At 36.1% G+C, this 15767-nt stretch overlaps 1 protein-coding gene across 1 annotated transcript in view; it reads right to left on the bottom strand.

Annotated features, from left to right (window-relative positions):
* The window catches only part of YWHAQ (tyrosine 3-monooxygenase/tryptophan 5-monooxygenase activation protein theta), a 31212-nt gene continuing 15445 nt past the window's right edge, over nt 1–15767 (bottom strand). Inside the window, exons 3-6 of the mRNA XM_036873068.1 lie at nt 5583–5706; nt 3418–3581; nt 2678–2773; nt 1–1087 (exon numbers count right to left, since the gene is read on the bottom strand). Of these exons, the coding sequence (XP_036728963.1) occupies nt 1028–1087; nt 2678–2773; nt 3418–3581; nt 5583–5706 (444 nt within the window). The 3' untranslated portion in view covers nt 1–1027. The remainder of the gene's footprint in view (nt 1088–2677; nt 2774–3417; nt 3582–5582; nt 5707–15767) is intronic.

Genomic DNA, 15767 nt, shown 5'->3' with positions numbered 1-15767 from the left:
TAAATGGTTTATAAAATGTAATTTTATTTTATGTTACTCTGCTGTTACATAGGGCATAACATTTTCACAAGGCTTTTTTGGGACTACAGTCGATGATTATTAGCAACACACAATAGTGGTCCAACTCTCTAACAATCACTAGACAAACTGGACACCCTCTCACATGTGCACAAATCTGCATGGAAAAGTACTAAAGCTTTAGACTTGGACTTGTGTACTTTCTTTCCCCTTCCTAGCGTATTAGGAAATGACACGCACTTTCATTTGCCGAAAGCAATGCTTGTATTCTGGCAGCAACACGCTACTTCTATTACACAGTAAAGTGAACACCAGAACTACAAAGGCAGGAGGTGTAAGTGAATTTTTATTGGGAAGGGAAGTTGTCAACTTAAACAGCAGCAAATGAAGAGTGAATGAGGAAACTCCCTGTTGTCACAGATACACAAGACCTCCATTATATATGATACAGGAGGCATTTTAATTTGTGACCCCCCCAGCCTCAAAATGTCAAATGCTTTTCCATTCAATCTAACACTTCTGGATTCCTACCAAAAAGGAACATATTAAGAGGATGGAAAAGTTGCTTACTGAAAGAAAATCCCCGAAGAAGAGTAAGGGAGGGAATGTAGAAATTAAGAAGTTATGTAGAACACTCTTTAAATTGTAATTAACTACATTTTCATATCTTCACAGTAATACAAAACACAGTCACTTGCAGAACTGGTTCAGATTACTTAAATACCAGATACATTTTTAGTCCTCTACATAAGTGTTTGGAAGTTACTTATGTTTATATGAAATGAAGCTATTAATACTTTTCTACAGCAGTAACTGCACACCAGGAAGGCCAAGACAAACACAAATCAAGGAATGGAGTTTTCCCAAAGCTGCAGTGTGAAAAGACTATAAACAGTTGATTCCATACACATGAATGGGTTTCTTTGCTATAGGAAATCCAAATGGAATAAGGAATGGAGATGAGTAAAAAGGTTTCTTGAGGGGAAGAAGGATGACACCCTGTATGCACTTAGTTCTCTGCCCCTTCTGCCGCATCACATTCTTCTCCTGCACTGTCTGATGTCCATAACTAGAAAAAAAAAATCATATTAAGTTACTATTTCTAGATCAATTATTTCAAGTCTTATTATAATATCAAAATGTAATTCTTAGAGCAGTAAATTAAACAATAGAGATTATGACTAAGACTGGAAGTTATATTTCATCAACTCCTCCCAAAGTGTACCCCTGTATTCCTTTCACTGTGCATTTACAAAATGACAAACACATATACAGTATTTGAGTACGTTTTCAAAGCTTACTATAATCTCAGATAAAAACAAGGTAACTAACATCCTTAGAATTTAATGCTCTCTCAATTTCTGGCAGCCCAATGCTCTTTTTAAAAGCACTACTAAAATATAATTTATGAGATTAGTAAGGCCAAAAAAATTTTTCTTTGGGGCTGGGCAGGGACCATAGTCAAAGTCACCATTGCCAAGTACTTGAAGGGCTATCATATAGAAAAAGAAGCAGGCTTACTTTGTATGCTGCAAAGAGTTAAACAGGAGTGAACGATGTTAAGTTACAGGGAAGCAGCATGTATGCATGAAGATATGTAGATACGGTTCTTGACTTAGGTAGGATGTTAGTCTTTCTAATTTTAGGGTGGAACAATGAAGTGAAAAAGGGAATAGTCAATATTTGTTGCCTATGCATAACAATAGTTCACAAAATGGATTTCTATTAGACCAGCACCAAGACACTAGTGGCAATTTTAGCAGAGCTGAAGTCTTAACCTTTAAGTCATTATTAAGATACTAAAATAAAAACAAACAAACAAAACAAATATCCCCAAAGAACTGTCTCTGGGAGAGAGAAAACAAAACAGAACTAGTTACAAGATAGCTCCACGGTGCATCTGGAAAGAGGTTAATTGCTCAGTTTGTTTTTCTTCTATAGAAGCTATTTATGCTGATCATTTTTCTATTGTTACCTCACAACCAGAGGGATTTCTAATGGCTGGGAATGAACTGTCTTCATAATTTCTCTGTTCAGCAAAGTTGAACAGATAGGGTGCTAATGTTAAAAATTTTTTTATCTAGCAGAAGATGAAGCATCAAAACGGGGGGGGGGGGGAGGGGAGGGGGCGGGAGAACTACATTTATATTAAAAGGTGTATTTCTTCCACATTTTGTCTAAGATTTTGACATATCCAATTTACTTGAACCTACAAAAGAAGCTAAGTAAAGCTCAACCTGTATTTTTTTCTCCATTACTTTTTCCTCCATCCCCTGTCTATACAAGAGGTAGGGAGAAAAACAAAAGAAAAAACAAATTAAAAAAGACAAACTCTCTAGATTAACATAATTTATCAACATCTTCATACCAGTGAAATAAAGAGTCAATAATGTTAATATTATGAGTTCCTAAAATCTTAGTACTTTCTCAGGAAGGTCTGATAAAATGCCTATTCAACTTGAAAATCTGCCTACAAAGAACAGTTGTCCTATACAAAATACTAATACGTATTTAATATTTTTATGTAATTTTTATATATTCATTTTCTAAGAGCAAGTGTAGCTCTAATATAGCTGCCCCAAAACACAGGGAGCCTGAATAAAATATTAATACTTTTGTTCCTGAAAAGGAAATAAAATTAAAAGAATGAAAAACTCACTGTTAGGTTGTCTCTAAGCAACTGCATGATGAGGGTGCTGTCTTTGTATGAGTCTTCATTCAGTGTATCAAGCTCTGCAATGGCCTCATCAAAAGCCTGACAAATATTTACATCCATGGTAAACAATATTTACATTGACACAAACTGATACTCTATAGTCGCAAACCATTTTTATAAAATAGATGAACATCCACTTTATGTTCTATTATCACTTAAAACAAAACTGAATGAAATCACTTCCTCGGATTCTCAGCTTAAGAATTTTTGAGGATGACTAAAACTTATAAAGTTATACGTACTTAATCAGTAAACAAGCATTTCTTAGTTCTTTCACAGGACAGACAGCACGGTAGCTATGCCCAATATATTTTTTACAAATAAGAACTAGTATTTACTTGCAAAAACCCCTTTGAACACTTCCATTTTGAAACACTTTGAGGAATGCAGAGATTCTACTGATCAAACCTGGCAGGCGTTACTTTCCAATTCTTTACATTTCTTTCATACTTTTTTGATTACTCTGACCAATATGCTCTTTAGACAGATCTTACTGCTTACAACCATAGCTGGGAGAGTAAGATCTTGAGAAGGACAGTGGTAGGTGGTCATGATGGTAAGAAAAAGGAGATACCCAAATAAATGTAGAAATCATCCCTGGATATTCAAGTAAAATACCTAGACATTAACATGCTTGCTATCGCAAATAACCTAAAGAGGGTATTTCTGGACACACATCTTACCGTTTTAGCCAGTGTGCAGGCAAGTTCTGGGTTATTAAGGATCTCATAGTAAAATACAGAAAAGTTAAGAGCCAGCCCCAGGCGGATTGGGTGTGTGGGTTGCATCTCTTTCTTGCTTATATCAAAAGCCTCTTGGTAAGCTCCTTGGGAATTATCTATCGTTTCTGTGAAGGGAAAAAATGAAATAAAAAAGCATGGTACTGAAAATATCCATCCAGTATACAGTAACACCTTTAACATATGCTACTAACTCGGTAGAACCAGACTTCTCTCTGTAGCCTTCGTTTAAAACCATAGTAGCAAACCAAAAACATTATCCTGTACTGGGCTATTAAAAAACTAGTTTATAATGGTGCTTGTTTATAATCAGCTTAATAAAAAATATTAAGACATGAGACAGTATATCAGGTTTTTCCATCTCTGGGGCTAAAACACTTTTCTTCTTTCATGTCTTCTAATTTTATTACCTGAAAATGCAGCAATTAAAAACAATTTGATATATGTCAATAATATCGCAATAAAACTTGAAAAAAATCAGCTGCAATATCCCTTCCCACAATAATGGAAACATTTTACAAAGATCATCACCACCAAAATCTCTATTTTTGTGACTCATCCGTAGAAATAATACTGACCCTCGGTATCAAGATGTATTATGTGAAACGCAATATAAAAGCACCAATATATAGATCAAAATCTGCTCTGACCAGAGTTTGATTACTGGCTTAATAAAAATGTCACCTTCCTGAACAAAATGTTCAGGAAGAACTACCAACACTAATCTGATTATATCATGTTTTGAAAAGGTTAGGTTTTCCGAATGAGGCCATTGGGCCCATTATAGCTCTAGAAGGACTGACCTAACAGAAATCAAGTTATCCCTTTAAAGCCCAAATATGTGCCTTTCCTTCTTCTTCTTCAATGGTACATTCACTGATCTAAACATAGCTGGTATGGCCCTCACATTTAACTAAGGAGCTCTTGGTGTCCAGCACATAAGGAGGCATTACAATAAGAGTTCTAAAGCGTCTCAGCATCTAGACTGTAAATACAGACTATTTACAAATCCCAGACTACTGGAGTGTTCTACGTATAGGATGAGAAAATCCCAATGAGCCAGAAAGGGTCAGATCAGATTAATGCTGGGGCTATGGCCCAACCTCCCAAAGATATCCCCTTGACTAGCTGACGTTTAAATGTTCAGTTCTGTGCAAATACCTGTCACATTCAATTTTGCTTATCATTATGGCAACAGAAATTATATATTGATAACACAACAGTTTAGTATACAGATTCTATTACAGCAAGGTACAAAAGTTTTCTCTTTATATCTTAAATTACACTGATTTGGGGGATGCTAAAACTGTCTCACTTTTAGTAACTCTCTGAGAGAGAGGAAGAGGAGGCTGTAATAACCGTTTGTGGGGCATGCCCTTTTAGGATAGGGTAAAATGAGGAAGAAAATAATAAACTTACTGGAAAAAAAATAAGGACTTAAGTGATACTTCTACCCAGAACTTGCTTCATAAACTGAGTAGCAGGCACATACACAATATACTACCGTACACTCAGCTACCAAATACTCCAGGAGACCGAGGTCACTGCTAATAAATTTACTTTGACTGTTTTACAATCAAGTTAGGAAATTAGGTTACTCTTTTCCCCATAGCTGTGTTTTCTGTGATAAATTATATACCAGCAATAATACTCTCATCTCACCTCTCCTCTTCAGAAATCTGGTTATGTGTAATTAGTAGTCAATGTTATGATCCCTCAAAATAGGTAGTAATTAATAAATTAATACGTCAAGTAGAAAAAGTACAATGTCCTGTTTCTAGTCTATATGTAATTTCCAGTTATCTTAAGTTTCAAGATACAAGATGCTGAACACCATGTGACACAACAGAAGCACCCAAAGCATATGCAAAGAACTCTGGGGCTAAAAATATGGTGAACCAAATTCTAAAGCCTAAAAGATTAAGCCTGTTTTTAATAATATCTTATCAGGTTATAATCAGAGAGTTTATGAGTTTAATTTTTCATAAAGAGCACATAATGTAAAGTCATAACTATGTTTTCGTTTTTTGAGAACGTAAGGTAACATTATAAATTTATCCTCCCTCTCTTTTATATTGTAGCTTTACCCATAAACCAAATACACTTACGTTTCCGATCATCACCACAAGCAACTTCAGCAAGGTACCGGAAGTAATCCCCCTTCATCTTCAGATAGAAGACCTTACTCTCTGGATTAGTTGCATTGGCTATTAAATACTTATCCAACAATTCCTGAAAGAAATAAGTTAAAACATTAGGTACTAGCAAACACAACTGCCACAGGAGCTCCACACGGTACCACCCTGGACTGGAGGCGTGGCTAGAGAGCAGGGGTCAGGTGGCCGCCATCAGCTGAACGCTCTGGGGTCACAGCAAGTCATACTTTCTAATGGCAAAGCTATATTACATCAAACACTAATTAGAAAGAGCCTGTCTGCCCACTCATCCATTCACTGAAGCAAGCATTTCCTGATACCAGCTAGGTGCTAGGCACTGTATTTGACCAGAGGGGAAATAAAGTCCTTGCCCTCAAAGAGTTCACAGTCTAATGAGAGGTAAGTATACCGTCAACAGTACAGATATGTGAATAAGGGGCTACGGAAGCACAGAGAGGGAATGTCTGGCTCTGCTGGTGATGATCACTGTAAAGACAGGCTTCCCTGGGGAAGGGATATTTGCCTTGTCAAGAAGGAACAGAAGGAATGCAGCAGTTAGGAAACGAGGATGTGCAATCATTTTAGGGAGGGGAAATAAAATGTTTAAGACATCAAATATGAAGAAGAGTATAATCACAGAATAAGTAAGCCATTATGGCCCAGAGCAGGGCTACTCAGTGTCCTCTGCAACCAGCGCTCATCCAAAAAAAGGGTGAGTCTAGGGGTTGAGAGTAAGTGGTCTAAAAACTTACCTAGCAATGTGACAGTCATGTCTATCAAATACAACTATTTTTAAAAATTGGGTTAGTATTTAAGTATGTCTTTTATCCCTCATTTCATACCAAGAAATGTCCGCTTGATCCAATGAGCTAGTGCCTCTCAAACTGAGGTATTTGTACAAGGTGTGCCCAGGAGTATTAAAAAGTCACAAAAAAATGAATATGGAAGACACCTTCTTGGATTATCAATTTTACCTGATGCTAAGTAATTTAAAAATCTTTTTGTAATAAAAAATATTATGGTGAATAAAATTTGGGGGGAGTAAAATCAACAAATAGATACTAAAGAAGTAAAAGATGGTTTAGAAAATGTAGTTTTAACTCAAGAGCTTTCTTGCTGTTTATCTGAATAAAAAGAGCCTAAACAAAACGCAATGATTATATGCATATTATTTTAAAGAAAATAAACAGAGAAACATTTTAAATCCTTAAATTTAATGAAAAATACGTTTAGGTTAAAAAAATATATTTTAAAAGGGTCTGAAGCTCAGGGGAAGTTAAACTTAGTATTACAATAAAATTACCTAATGAAGCCCCAGAAATTTATACGTTATAAAAGTGGCAGGATCACATTGTAAGAATTTCTCCTGCTCAACATCACCAATACAATTTTAATAGTTATTTATTAAAATAAACTTGAGAAAAACTCTTTCCCAGAATCTTACAAAATCACACTACTTAAAATTTTTCCTCTAATACCATTTTTACATATCATGAATGACTTCCAATTTTAAAACTATTTCTATGGAACACCTGAATTTAGGGGGTTTTTGGGGAGGAAGGGGGGGGCAATGGTGAGACAGCCACAAAAATGTTCACTAAGCTTCTAAATGTCAAACTGACTCAGTCATCTCTATCTTAAAAAAAAAAAAATTTTGAACAAGAGTAGATTCTGAGAAGCAGTATCAAATAATGCAAACACAGTATTTATACTGTGGGAACCAACACCTCTGCTTATATTCCAACTAAGGAACTACAATGTAAAATGAAGTGCCTCTCACTTTTCTTTTTCTCGCAAGTAAGTCAGGCAGTTAAGATGAGATCTCACAGAGGATCTCCAAAACAGTGCCAGCTCTGGTAAAGACAGTATTTACAATTAAAAAAAAAAAAAAAGCCACTTGGAACATTTAAGACCTAGTACTTTGTGATTAAATGTGGCAGGAATGTGGTAGCAGGGGCTGAGAAAAGTCTGACTGACTAGAATGAGGACTTGGGGAGAGGAGAGGAATGTGATTCTAGCTCTCATCCCCCCTAAGTCACTTGAGCCAGATGTGGGAATGTTCATGAGGACTCTCTTACTGGCACGCTGGACTTCCAAGGATTTGGAAAGCTGCCAAACAGCTACTGCATCAGTTTACACAGCCACTTGTAAGCTAACTGTAAACTTTTCCCTTCTAAAATTATTAACTTTGATCACTAGTTTGCATATAGCCATTACGTACGATTTACAGTGTTGGCTTTTATAAAGTGACTTGTGCATTACTTCCATCCTGGAGTTTCAGCCAGGTATCATGGTTCTTTGTCAGATGCCACTAGCTCTCTGTGAAGGAAACAACAGGTACAGAATAATTCTGTCTTTCCATGTGCTATCAGTAGTAGCGATGTAGATTTTAGCCCAATTAAAAGACAATGGATTCTGCTTCATGTCTTACCAAAACGATTTACGGCTATATCAGGTATTATCAATACCAGTTATTAAATATTAATACCACATAGAATAAAGGCTATAAATACTTAAGGTATATAGAGCCTAGGTGTACAATTTTTTGTTAAAAAAATTAAATTATAAAAAAGACTCAATACAGGTCAGAGAGTAAAAACCAAAATGACAAGCGGCTCCCTGGAATAAGAAAATCTTCCCAGATAAGGTCATTGGTAAGAAGAAGTCAGGAGAGGAAGGGAATCAATTTTTAACATTAATGTAGTTAAAAGTTCCTCCACTAATTCCCCCTTTACATTACTCTTGTCAATTAAGCAGGAGATCCCCTTTGTGACGCTTCAACCAGCAAATTTTATGATCCTGGGAGGCTTGGAGAACTAAGATTGGGGCTACCTTCAGTGTTGAGTGTTACCTGATTGAGAGGCAGAATGCAAGAAGTACATTCCTTTTTGAGAATCTGAGAGATCTGTGAAGTCAGTGCACTTACTACCCAAAATTACAAGATGCACTAGTAACAAAACATTCTAGACCAAAGAAACTCAAATACAAGCAAAGTCAGAGGAAAAAATATAGTTATTTGGTACAGGTCGTTTTAGGAGATGCTAAAGGACCTCAGAATAAGCTTAATCTCAGAAAAATATGATGGGAATAACAATAAAGAGGATTACATCATAAAAGCAGTAAAGAACTACGCAAGAAATGAAATTGTGAGAAATAACAGTGATGCAAATTTAGTATAGTAATTATTCTTCTTCAATCCCAAACCTTAGAGAAAAGGTTAGGAAGAATAACAAAACTCCAGTACTAACTCTATCTCTAGGAGTGAATTATGTTTACATACAATAATCCTACCATCACTTCAATAGCTTTTCCGAAACAACTAATTTGGCTTCAGTGGTAATAGTCTGTGTGTGGCATCCAAAAAGCTAATACTTTTATCTTAAATTCATTTATAAGTGATTTGTTTTATAGACAAAATAAGCTGCTCTTCTTCCTCATTATATAGCTTATTCTTTACATACCAAACTGATTTTTTTTTCCAAACTGATTTTTTTTAAGAGAGCAGGTAACTGATGAAGAGCCTTGAAATACAAACAAAATAATCAACAGGAAACAAAAAATGTCCTAAGGATTTTCAATTTCCTCTCTATCAGCTTACTGAAATTCATTAAATAAAACACTATTAACATGTTCAATCTCTAACTTTATGGCACATATACTAGTCACTATCTGTATATTTTTATCTGTTTAATCAGCACATGTTCCCATAAAAGATTACATTACTCATTCAACAAATATTTAAGTGTTCAATATGTGCTACGTCCTATTCTAACCACTCTTGCATGTATTATTTGCACATAAGAACCATTATGATAATTTTACAAGTGAATAAAATCACCTAGGAATCAAGAAACTTACACAAAGTCATATAATTAATTAAATGGGGCTAGAATCTGAAAATAAAGCTAGCATTCTTAGTACTAACCTATAAAATAATGGAGCATATCTATGAGAGATTAGGCTTTGGCCTTAAGTTATTTAATTAGTAAAGCAAACAGAAGAATTAATATAGGGACTTCCCTGGTGGCACAGTGGTTGACAATCCGCCTGTCAATGCAGGGGACACGGATTCAAGCCCTGGTCCCGGAAGTTCCCACATGCCACGGAGCAACTAAGCCCGCGCACCACAACCATTGAGCCTGTGCTCTAGAACCCGCAAGCCACAACTACTGAAGCCCAGGTGCCTAGAGCCCGTGCTCCGCCACAGGAGAAGCCACTGCAATGAGAAACCTGTGCACCTCAACGAAGAACAGCCCCCGCTCACCACAACTAGAGAAGGCCTGCACGCAGCAACGAGGACCCAACGCAGACATACATACATACATAAATAAATTTATATTAAAAAATGAATTAATATAGTATATAGGGTAACATAACTATTCAACAAATGGAACATTTATCTAATGGTAAGAGCTAAATTTTTCTAACATCCCAACTTCAAGTATTATATATAGTACAAAGAACCACTGTCATGTAGGAAGAATAAAGTCTCTAGACAATAACTATCTCTTAATTAGGTTTTAACTCCAAGAGACCAAAATCAAAGAAAAATTCAATACTCAAGAAGGAAGTCATATTTCATCCAGAAAATTCTATTGCATTTTACAAACAGGCAGAAAGCATGGAGGAAGAAAACATTCCAAGGCACAGAGCGCCCATGGCATAGGAAAAGGCACAATTGCAAAACAGGTAGAAAGTCACTGAAGACAGTAAAATCTTTTTAAAACGAAAAGAAATAAGTAGAAAAAAACTTTCCAAACCAGCAAAAGTACATTTTTAAAAAGGAACCAAATTTCACAATTGAACCTCAGTGGAATGAATGCTGGACCAAACATCTGGTTCTAGAGTCTCCATCTAGAGCAAGTTCCTTAGTTTAATTTCTTCTATAAAATAATCAAAATATTTTCTAGTTTTAATAATCTATGCTAATTCTAAGGTATTAAATCAAAGGAGCAACCTGTTAAGCAGAGCAACTTCTAGATAAAAATGTTTCCTTAATATTTCTCATTCACAAAATTCTGTATATGGTATGTTAAGTATTTAGCACAGTGCCTACCATAGAGCAAGACTCATTATTTGTCAAATGAACATTAACCATGACATGGTAACATACTGAAATGGATGCAACAGCAAGAGAATTTCACACGTATTACAGGGCTTAAGATGGCACAGGGCTTTTCTTGAATTATTTGTTTTTGTAATTCTTTATTTTTATCAAAGTAATAATGTACAAGTTAATTAACTACCACTCTAAAATTTCTAAATAAGGAAAAAAGAAGTCTCCCCCATTCTGTTGTTTCACTCCTTCAGCAAATTTTTTTTTTTTGAAAAATCATCATCTCATACTGATATATCCAGAATTCAAATTCAACCTCACAGGATTCTTCTTCCCTTACTTGTATATTCACACAGAATGAGACTCTGGTTTCCATTAAAATAATACGTAATACTGTCCATCACCTAAAACTCGAAAGTGAAAAATAAAGTTTCTCTCCCTTCCTTGGATCCTGAGCCGGCCAGTTCTTCCCCTCCCAAGGTAACCATCATCACCAGTTTCTTGTAAGTTCTTCCAGATATTTTAAACATTTAAAATGCATGTACGTTCCCCCTCGCTCACGTTAGCGTACTACATACATTGTTCTACACCTTGCCTTTTCCGTGCAATAATCCCTCTGAGATCATTCCATATTCATGTTTATAACTGCCTCATGCTATAGAACACTGAACAGTATTATATATGTCCACTGTATGGGCATACCATAATTATTTCGTTTCCTCTGATGAACATTTAAGTTGCTTCAAATCTGTTGCTCTTTCCAACAATGTGCCAAATGTACCTTCGATCCTTGGAAGACAGATGTTTAACTGTCCTTCCTCAGGGCAATTTCAATTTACATCCCCACTAGCAATGTGTAAGTGTTCTAATTTCTCAACATCCTTCTGAGCCCAAGGTATTATCATTTTTTATCTTTTCCAATTCAATAAGGAAAAACATCTTACTATAGTTTTATTTGCAGTTTTCTTTGAACAGTATGGTTATATCCTTTGCCATTTTCCCAGTGAGTTTTTTCCCTTACTGATATGTAGGGATATATGTTAATGATATTAGTCCATTTTCCAGATGTATCTCATATAACTTCATGTACTTAAAGATTCTGTCTGGGACTTCCCTGGTGGCACAGTGGTTACGACTCCGAGCTCCCAATGCAGGGGGCCCGGGTTCGATCCCTGGTCAGGGAACTAGATCCCACGTGCATGCCGAAACTAAAGATCCCACGTGCCGCAACTAAGACCCGGTGCAGCCAAGTAAATAAGTAAATTAAATACATAAATATTAAACAATAAAGACTCTGTCTGGCAGTAAAACTGCATTTATTAATATTTTTCTGTTATATTAAATCAGATCTAATATTACCAACGTTTCTGACAAATGTGAGAAGCACAAGTTAATGTAACTATTTGATTTTAGCACAAATACACGAACAGAAGACTTCTAATTGAAATACAGGTCTGAATATGTTTTTAGGTATTGTCCACCTCACCAGATGAAATGCTAACACATATTAAATGCTACCTGAATAGCAGTGTATCAGATTAAAACACACACACACACCCCCCTCTAACTCACTCTTGTATGGAGTATTTAAGAAATTTATGACTCTTCCCCTTAAAATAGATGGGTAGAAACATGATTTCTGGTTGTGGCAATACGGTAAGACCAAGCAGACTTTCCCTTCTAAAAATAATCAAAATGCTAAACAGAAACAGATAAAACAGAAGAAAAAATTACAGCAAAGCTCCAAAGGAAGGAAGGGAGATATTCAAGTGCTAGATAGGAAGAGGAAATGAAGTTAGAGCAAAAAAGTAAAAATTTACAACACAATGACAGTGATGTGTAGGGGGTAAGGACCGTAGAAAAACGGTGTCTATCACTGCTGAGAAGTAGCAAGAAAGCTATTTCCTGGGCTTTTGGGGGTGTGGGTGGATGTGGGTGTCGTCCCCCATGAAAAACTGAAACCCAAACACATGTTCTGTGCAGGTGCTCTTCAAATTTTTATTTCATACATGATGTGTGAGTCCGCGAGCTGAAAATCTGTGGGCCGAGGCTTAGTGTGGGCCGAGGCTTAGTGTGCCCAGCAGAAACAAATCATCAAAACCACTTCCAAAATCCAAGGCACACACACACAAGTTCCACAGGAAAAACTACATCTGAATTCTTAAAAAATAACAAAACTAATCAAGGGACAGATCCACCATAATGAGGGATCAGCAGACAAACAGATGGTTAGTACCCAAGAGCTTAAAAAATGAAACAGCGTGTAATAAAACATAAGTATATTAAAAATGTCTAAAGACTCTTTTAAAGAATCCTTTAAAGATATATATTTTAATATTTACGGATTAAGTGGATGACGCCCAGGACTGGCTTCAAAGTAATGGGTGTGAGTGTGTTGGGGATATAAACAAAAAATTCATAATTGCTAGAGCAGGGTAATGGGTACATGGGGGGTTATTACAGCATTCTTTATTTTTGTTAAGTTTGAAAATTTTCTTGATTAAAACAACCCAAAACAGAAGTCAAGACAAAGAATAGGATACAATGAATTAAGAAAAAGTAGCTTGGAGGTGGGGGAGAGAGCTTTTAGAATTAAAAGAAAAAAAAAAACAAAAAAAAGTAAAACAGAAGGCATATTTGAGGAAACGCCACAGAACACACAGAACTAAAAAGATGAAACAAGTGTGGATAAGTCAAAAGATGCAAATAGAAAGAGATGTCTAAGATATGATGTCTAAGGTAATATGCAACAGGAATCCCAGGAGAAAACAGAAAGAATGAGGAAGAGATGTTATGTAGAGATAATAGCTGAGATTCTCCCAGTTACGAATATAAATAATCTTCAAGGTGGAAAAGCACACTAAATCCCAAGCAAAATAAAATAAAAATAAATTCATACCCAGACCATCATGGCAAAATTGCAGAATGTCAAAGACAAGAAAATTCTTAAAAGCAACCAGAGAAATGACACGTTACATATAAAGGAAGAAACAAGAGTATGACTGACAGTTGATTTTTCATCAGAAAACAATCAAGTATCTTCAAAGTGAGGAGAAAAACAACTGTCAGCTAGAATTCCAAAACCAATTAAAGTACCACATAGAAGCAGGAGCAAAACAAAGACATTTCCAGACAAAGACAGAAGTTCTCACTCAGATCTTTACTGGAAGAACCTTTTTAGAGTTGGGAAGGAAGAAGTAATGGAATAAAAGAGAAGTCACCAAGTAGAATAATTACAGCAACTACAATACTGAGTAAGTGGAAAATTCCTGGTCATAATAATGAAAACAACTTTTCCAAAACTGTAACAACACAGAATTATTACAAGATGCTGAATAACAATACATGTGTGATACTTCATGTTTGCAGAGCATAGTATTTCAGATTATTTAAAAGGACAAAAGTTCTTTCGTATTAAGTATGTGCAAAGGATTGAGTTGGCTAGTAAAGGACACGTGTTTTCCTACCCTCTGTTAGAGGATTATCTAAATTTTTAAGGATAGTTAATGTGCTCCCTGCCCCCCTTCTTTAATCCAACAAGTGTCTGCCTTTAAGAGACTACACTTTCTAAAATCTGACAATTAACTATGATAATACAATCTGCTACTAGGAGGAAATGTTTCATTAGAATAATCATGGATCTCAACTACTTCAACAGCTCACTATCCATTTTAAGGTAACTGACAAGATGTGGGTTCATTTTAGATATTTATTGTCAGGACTTTAGCCAATTATCTACATGCTGATTACTCACAAATCTGCCCTTTACCTGGCTGGGCAATTTACTTTTGCAGCTCATACCTCAGTTTACTGTTAAATAGAGTTAATGACAATCTGTACTTCTCAGCAGCCTGATGTGAAGACTGAAAGACTCAATACAAATTACTTAGAACACTGCTTGGTACACAAACCTCCATCACCACGCACCACAACACAAGTCTTTCTCTTAAGCACCAGGCAAGGTGCTCCTATTTATATTTATTGACACCTGGATGGGCCACTGGCCCTTTAAACCTTACTCATCTAAAACATATTAAATTTGCCTTCCTAATACAATCTGCTGTTGATTCTCCTCCCCTACTCAATTTTCTGTCTTAGGAAAGAAAAGCCCTCAGTTGCCCTAGTTAGAAACCTGGGTGTTATCCTAATGCTTCTTTGGCCTCACTCCCCTGGTCCCCCATATTTACAGTCACCCAAGCCTGTGGATGTAATTTTTTCCAAGTCAAGACTTTGGAAACCTTCTCAAAGAAGCAGAGTATACTTTGGGAACACACATCTCCCCACTCTTAACTATAAACCACTGAAGGAAAAGACTTTATTTTGCCTAGAATACATATATATATATATTTGTATAGCAAATTAATAGGAATGCAAGACTTGACTGTAATCCGACAGTATGTAAAGTAAATCTACTTTACAAATAAGGATAAGTCAATTAGAAAGAACAGCGCTCAGAGGCATGGAAACAGAAAAGGGTTACAGACATTGAAGAAAAAGGATCCAATATATAGTCATAATCAGGAAGTTGCTTATATGGAGGGCCAACCCTATTGACTGTACTACATCATTTTATGGAAGGGACCTGAGCATCTGCAGATTTTGGTATTCGTGGGGCTCCTGGAATCATTCCCCCTTGGATACTAAGGGATAACTGTATAGTCTAGGGGAGTGTGACTCACAGTCAATCAATCCACTGATCCATCCATGCCCTACCCTGGAGATGACGGCCATTAAACATCTGAAAAGCCATCCACTTCTCTTGTTATAATGCCACATTTACTAAGCAACTCCCTCATTATGAGTTGATTCCTATGTGAGTCTACCTGCCTCCTGAATGAGAACTTACTGGTCACGCCAACACAAGTACTTCAATCTCTGTGCTAGTTATTCCTCACTGTAAATGAATAAACTAATATTCTTGGTTTTATATATCAGTCACACGAGCTTGATTATTGTGGATCTATCCCCAAAAAATAGCTCAATTCTGGTGTGTTTGAGTTAAAAGGGCTGAAGGTCATACTATAAATTGCAATAAACTCACGGAGGTAATGTAACCCCTGCCACTACCCCATCCACAATCC

The sequence above is a fragment of the Balaenoptera musculus genome, chromosome 13 (assembly GCF_009873245.2).
Source record: "Balaenoptera musculus isolate JJ_BM4_2016_0621 chromosome 13, mBalMus1.pri.v3, whole genome shotgun sequence".
NCBI lineage: Eukaryota > Metazoa > Chordata > Mammalia > Artiodactyla > Balaenopteridae > Balaenoptera > Balaenoptera musculus.
This window is presented reverse-complemented; position numbering and strand designations above follow the sequence as displayed.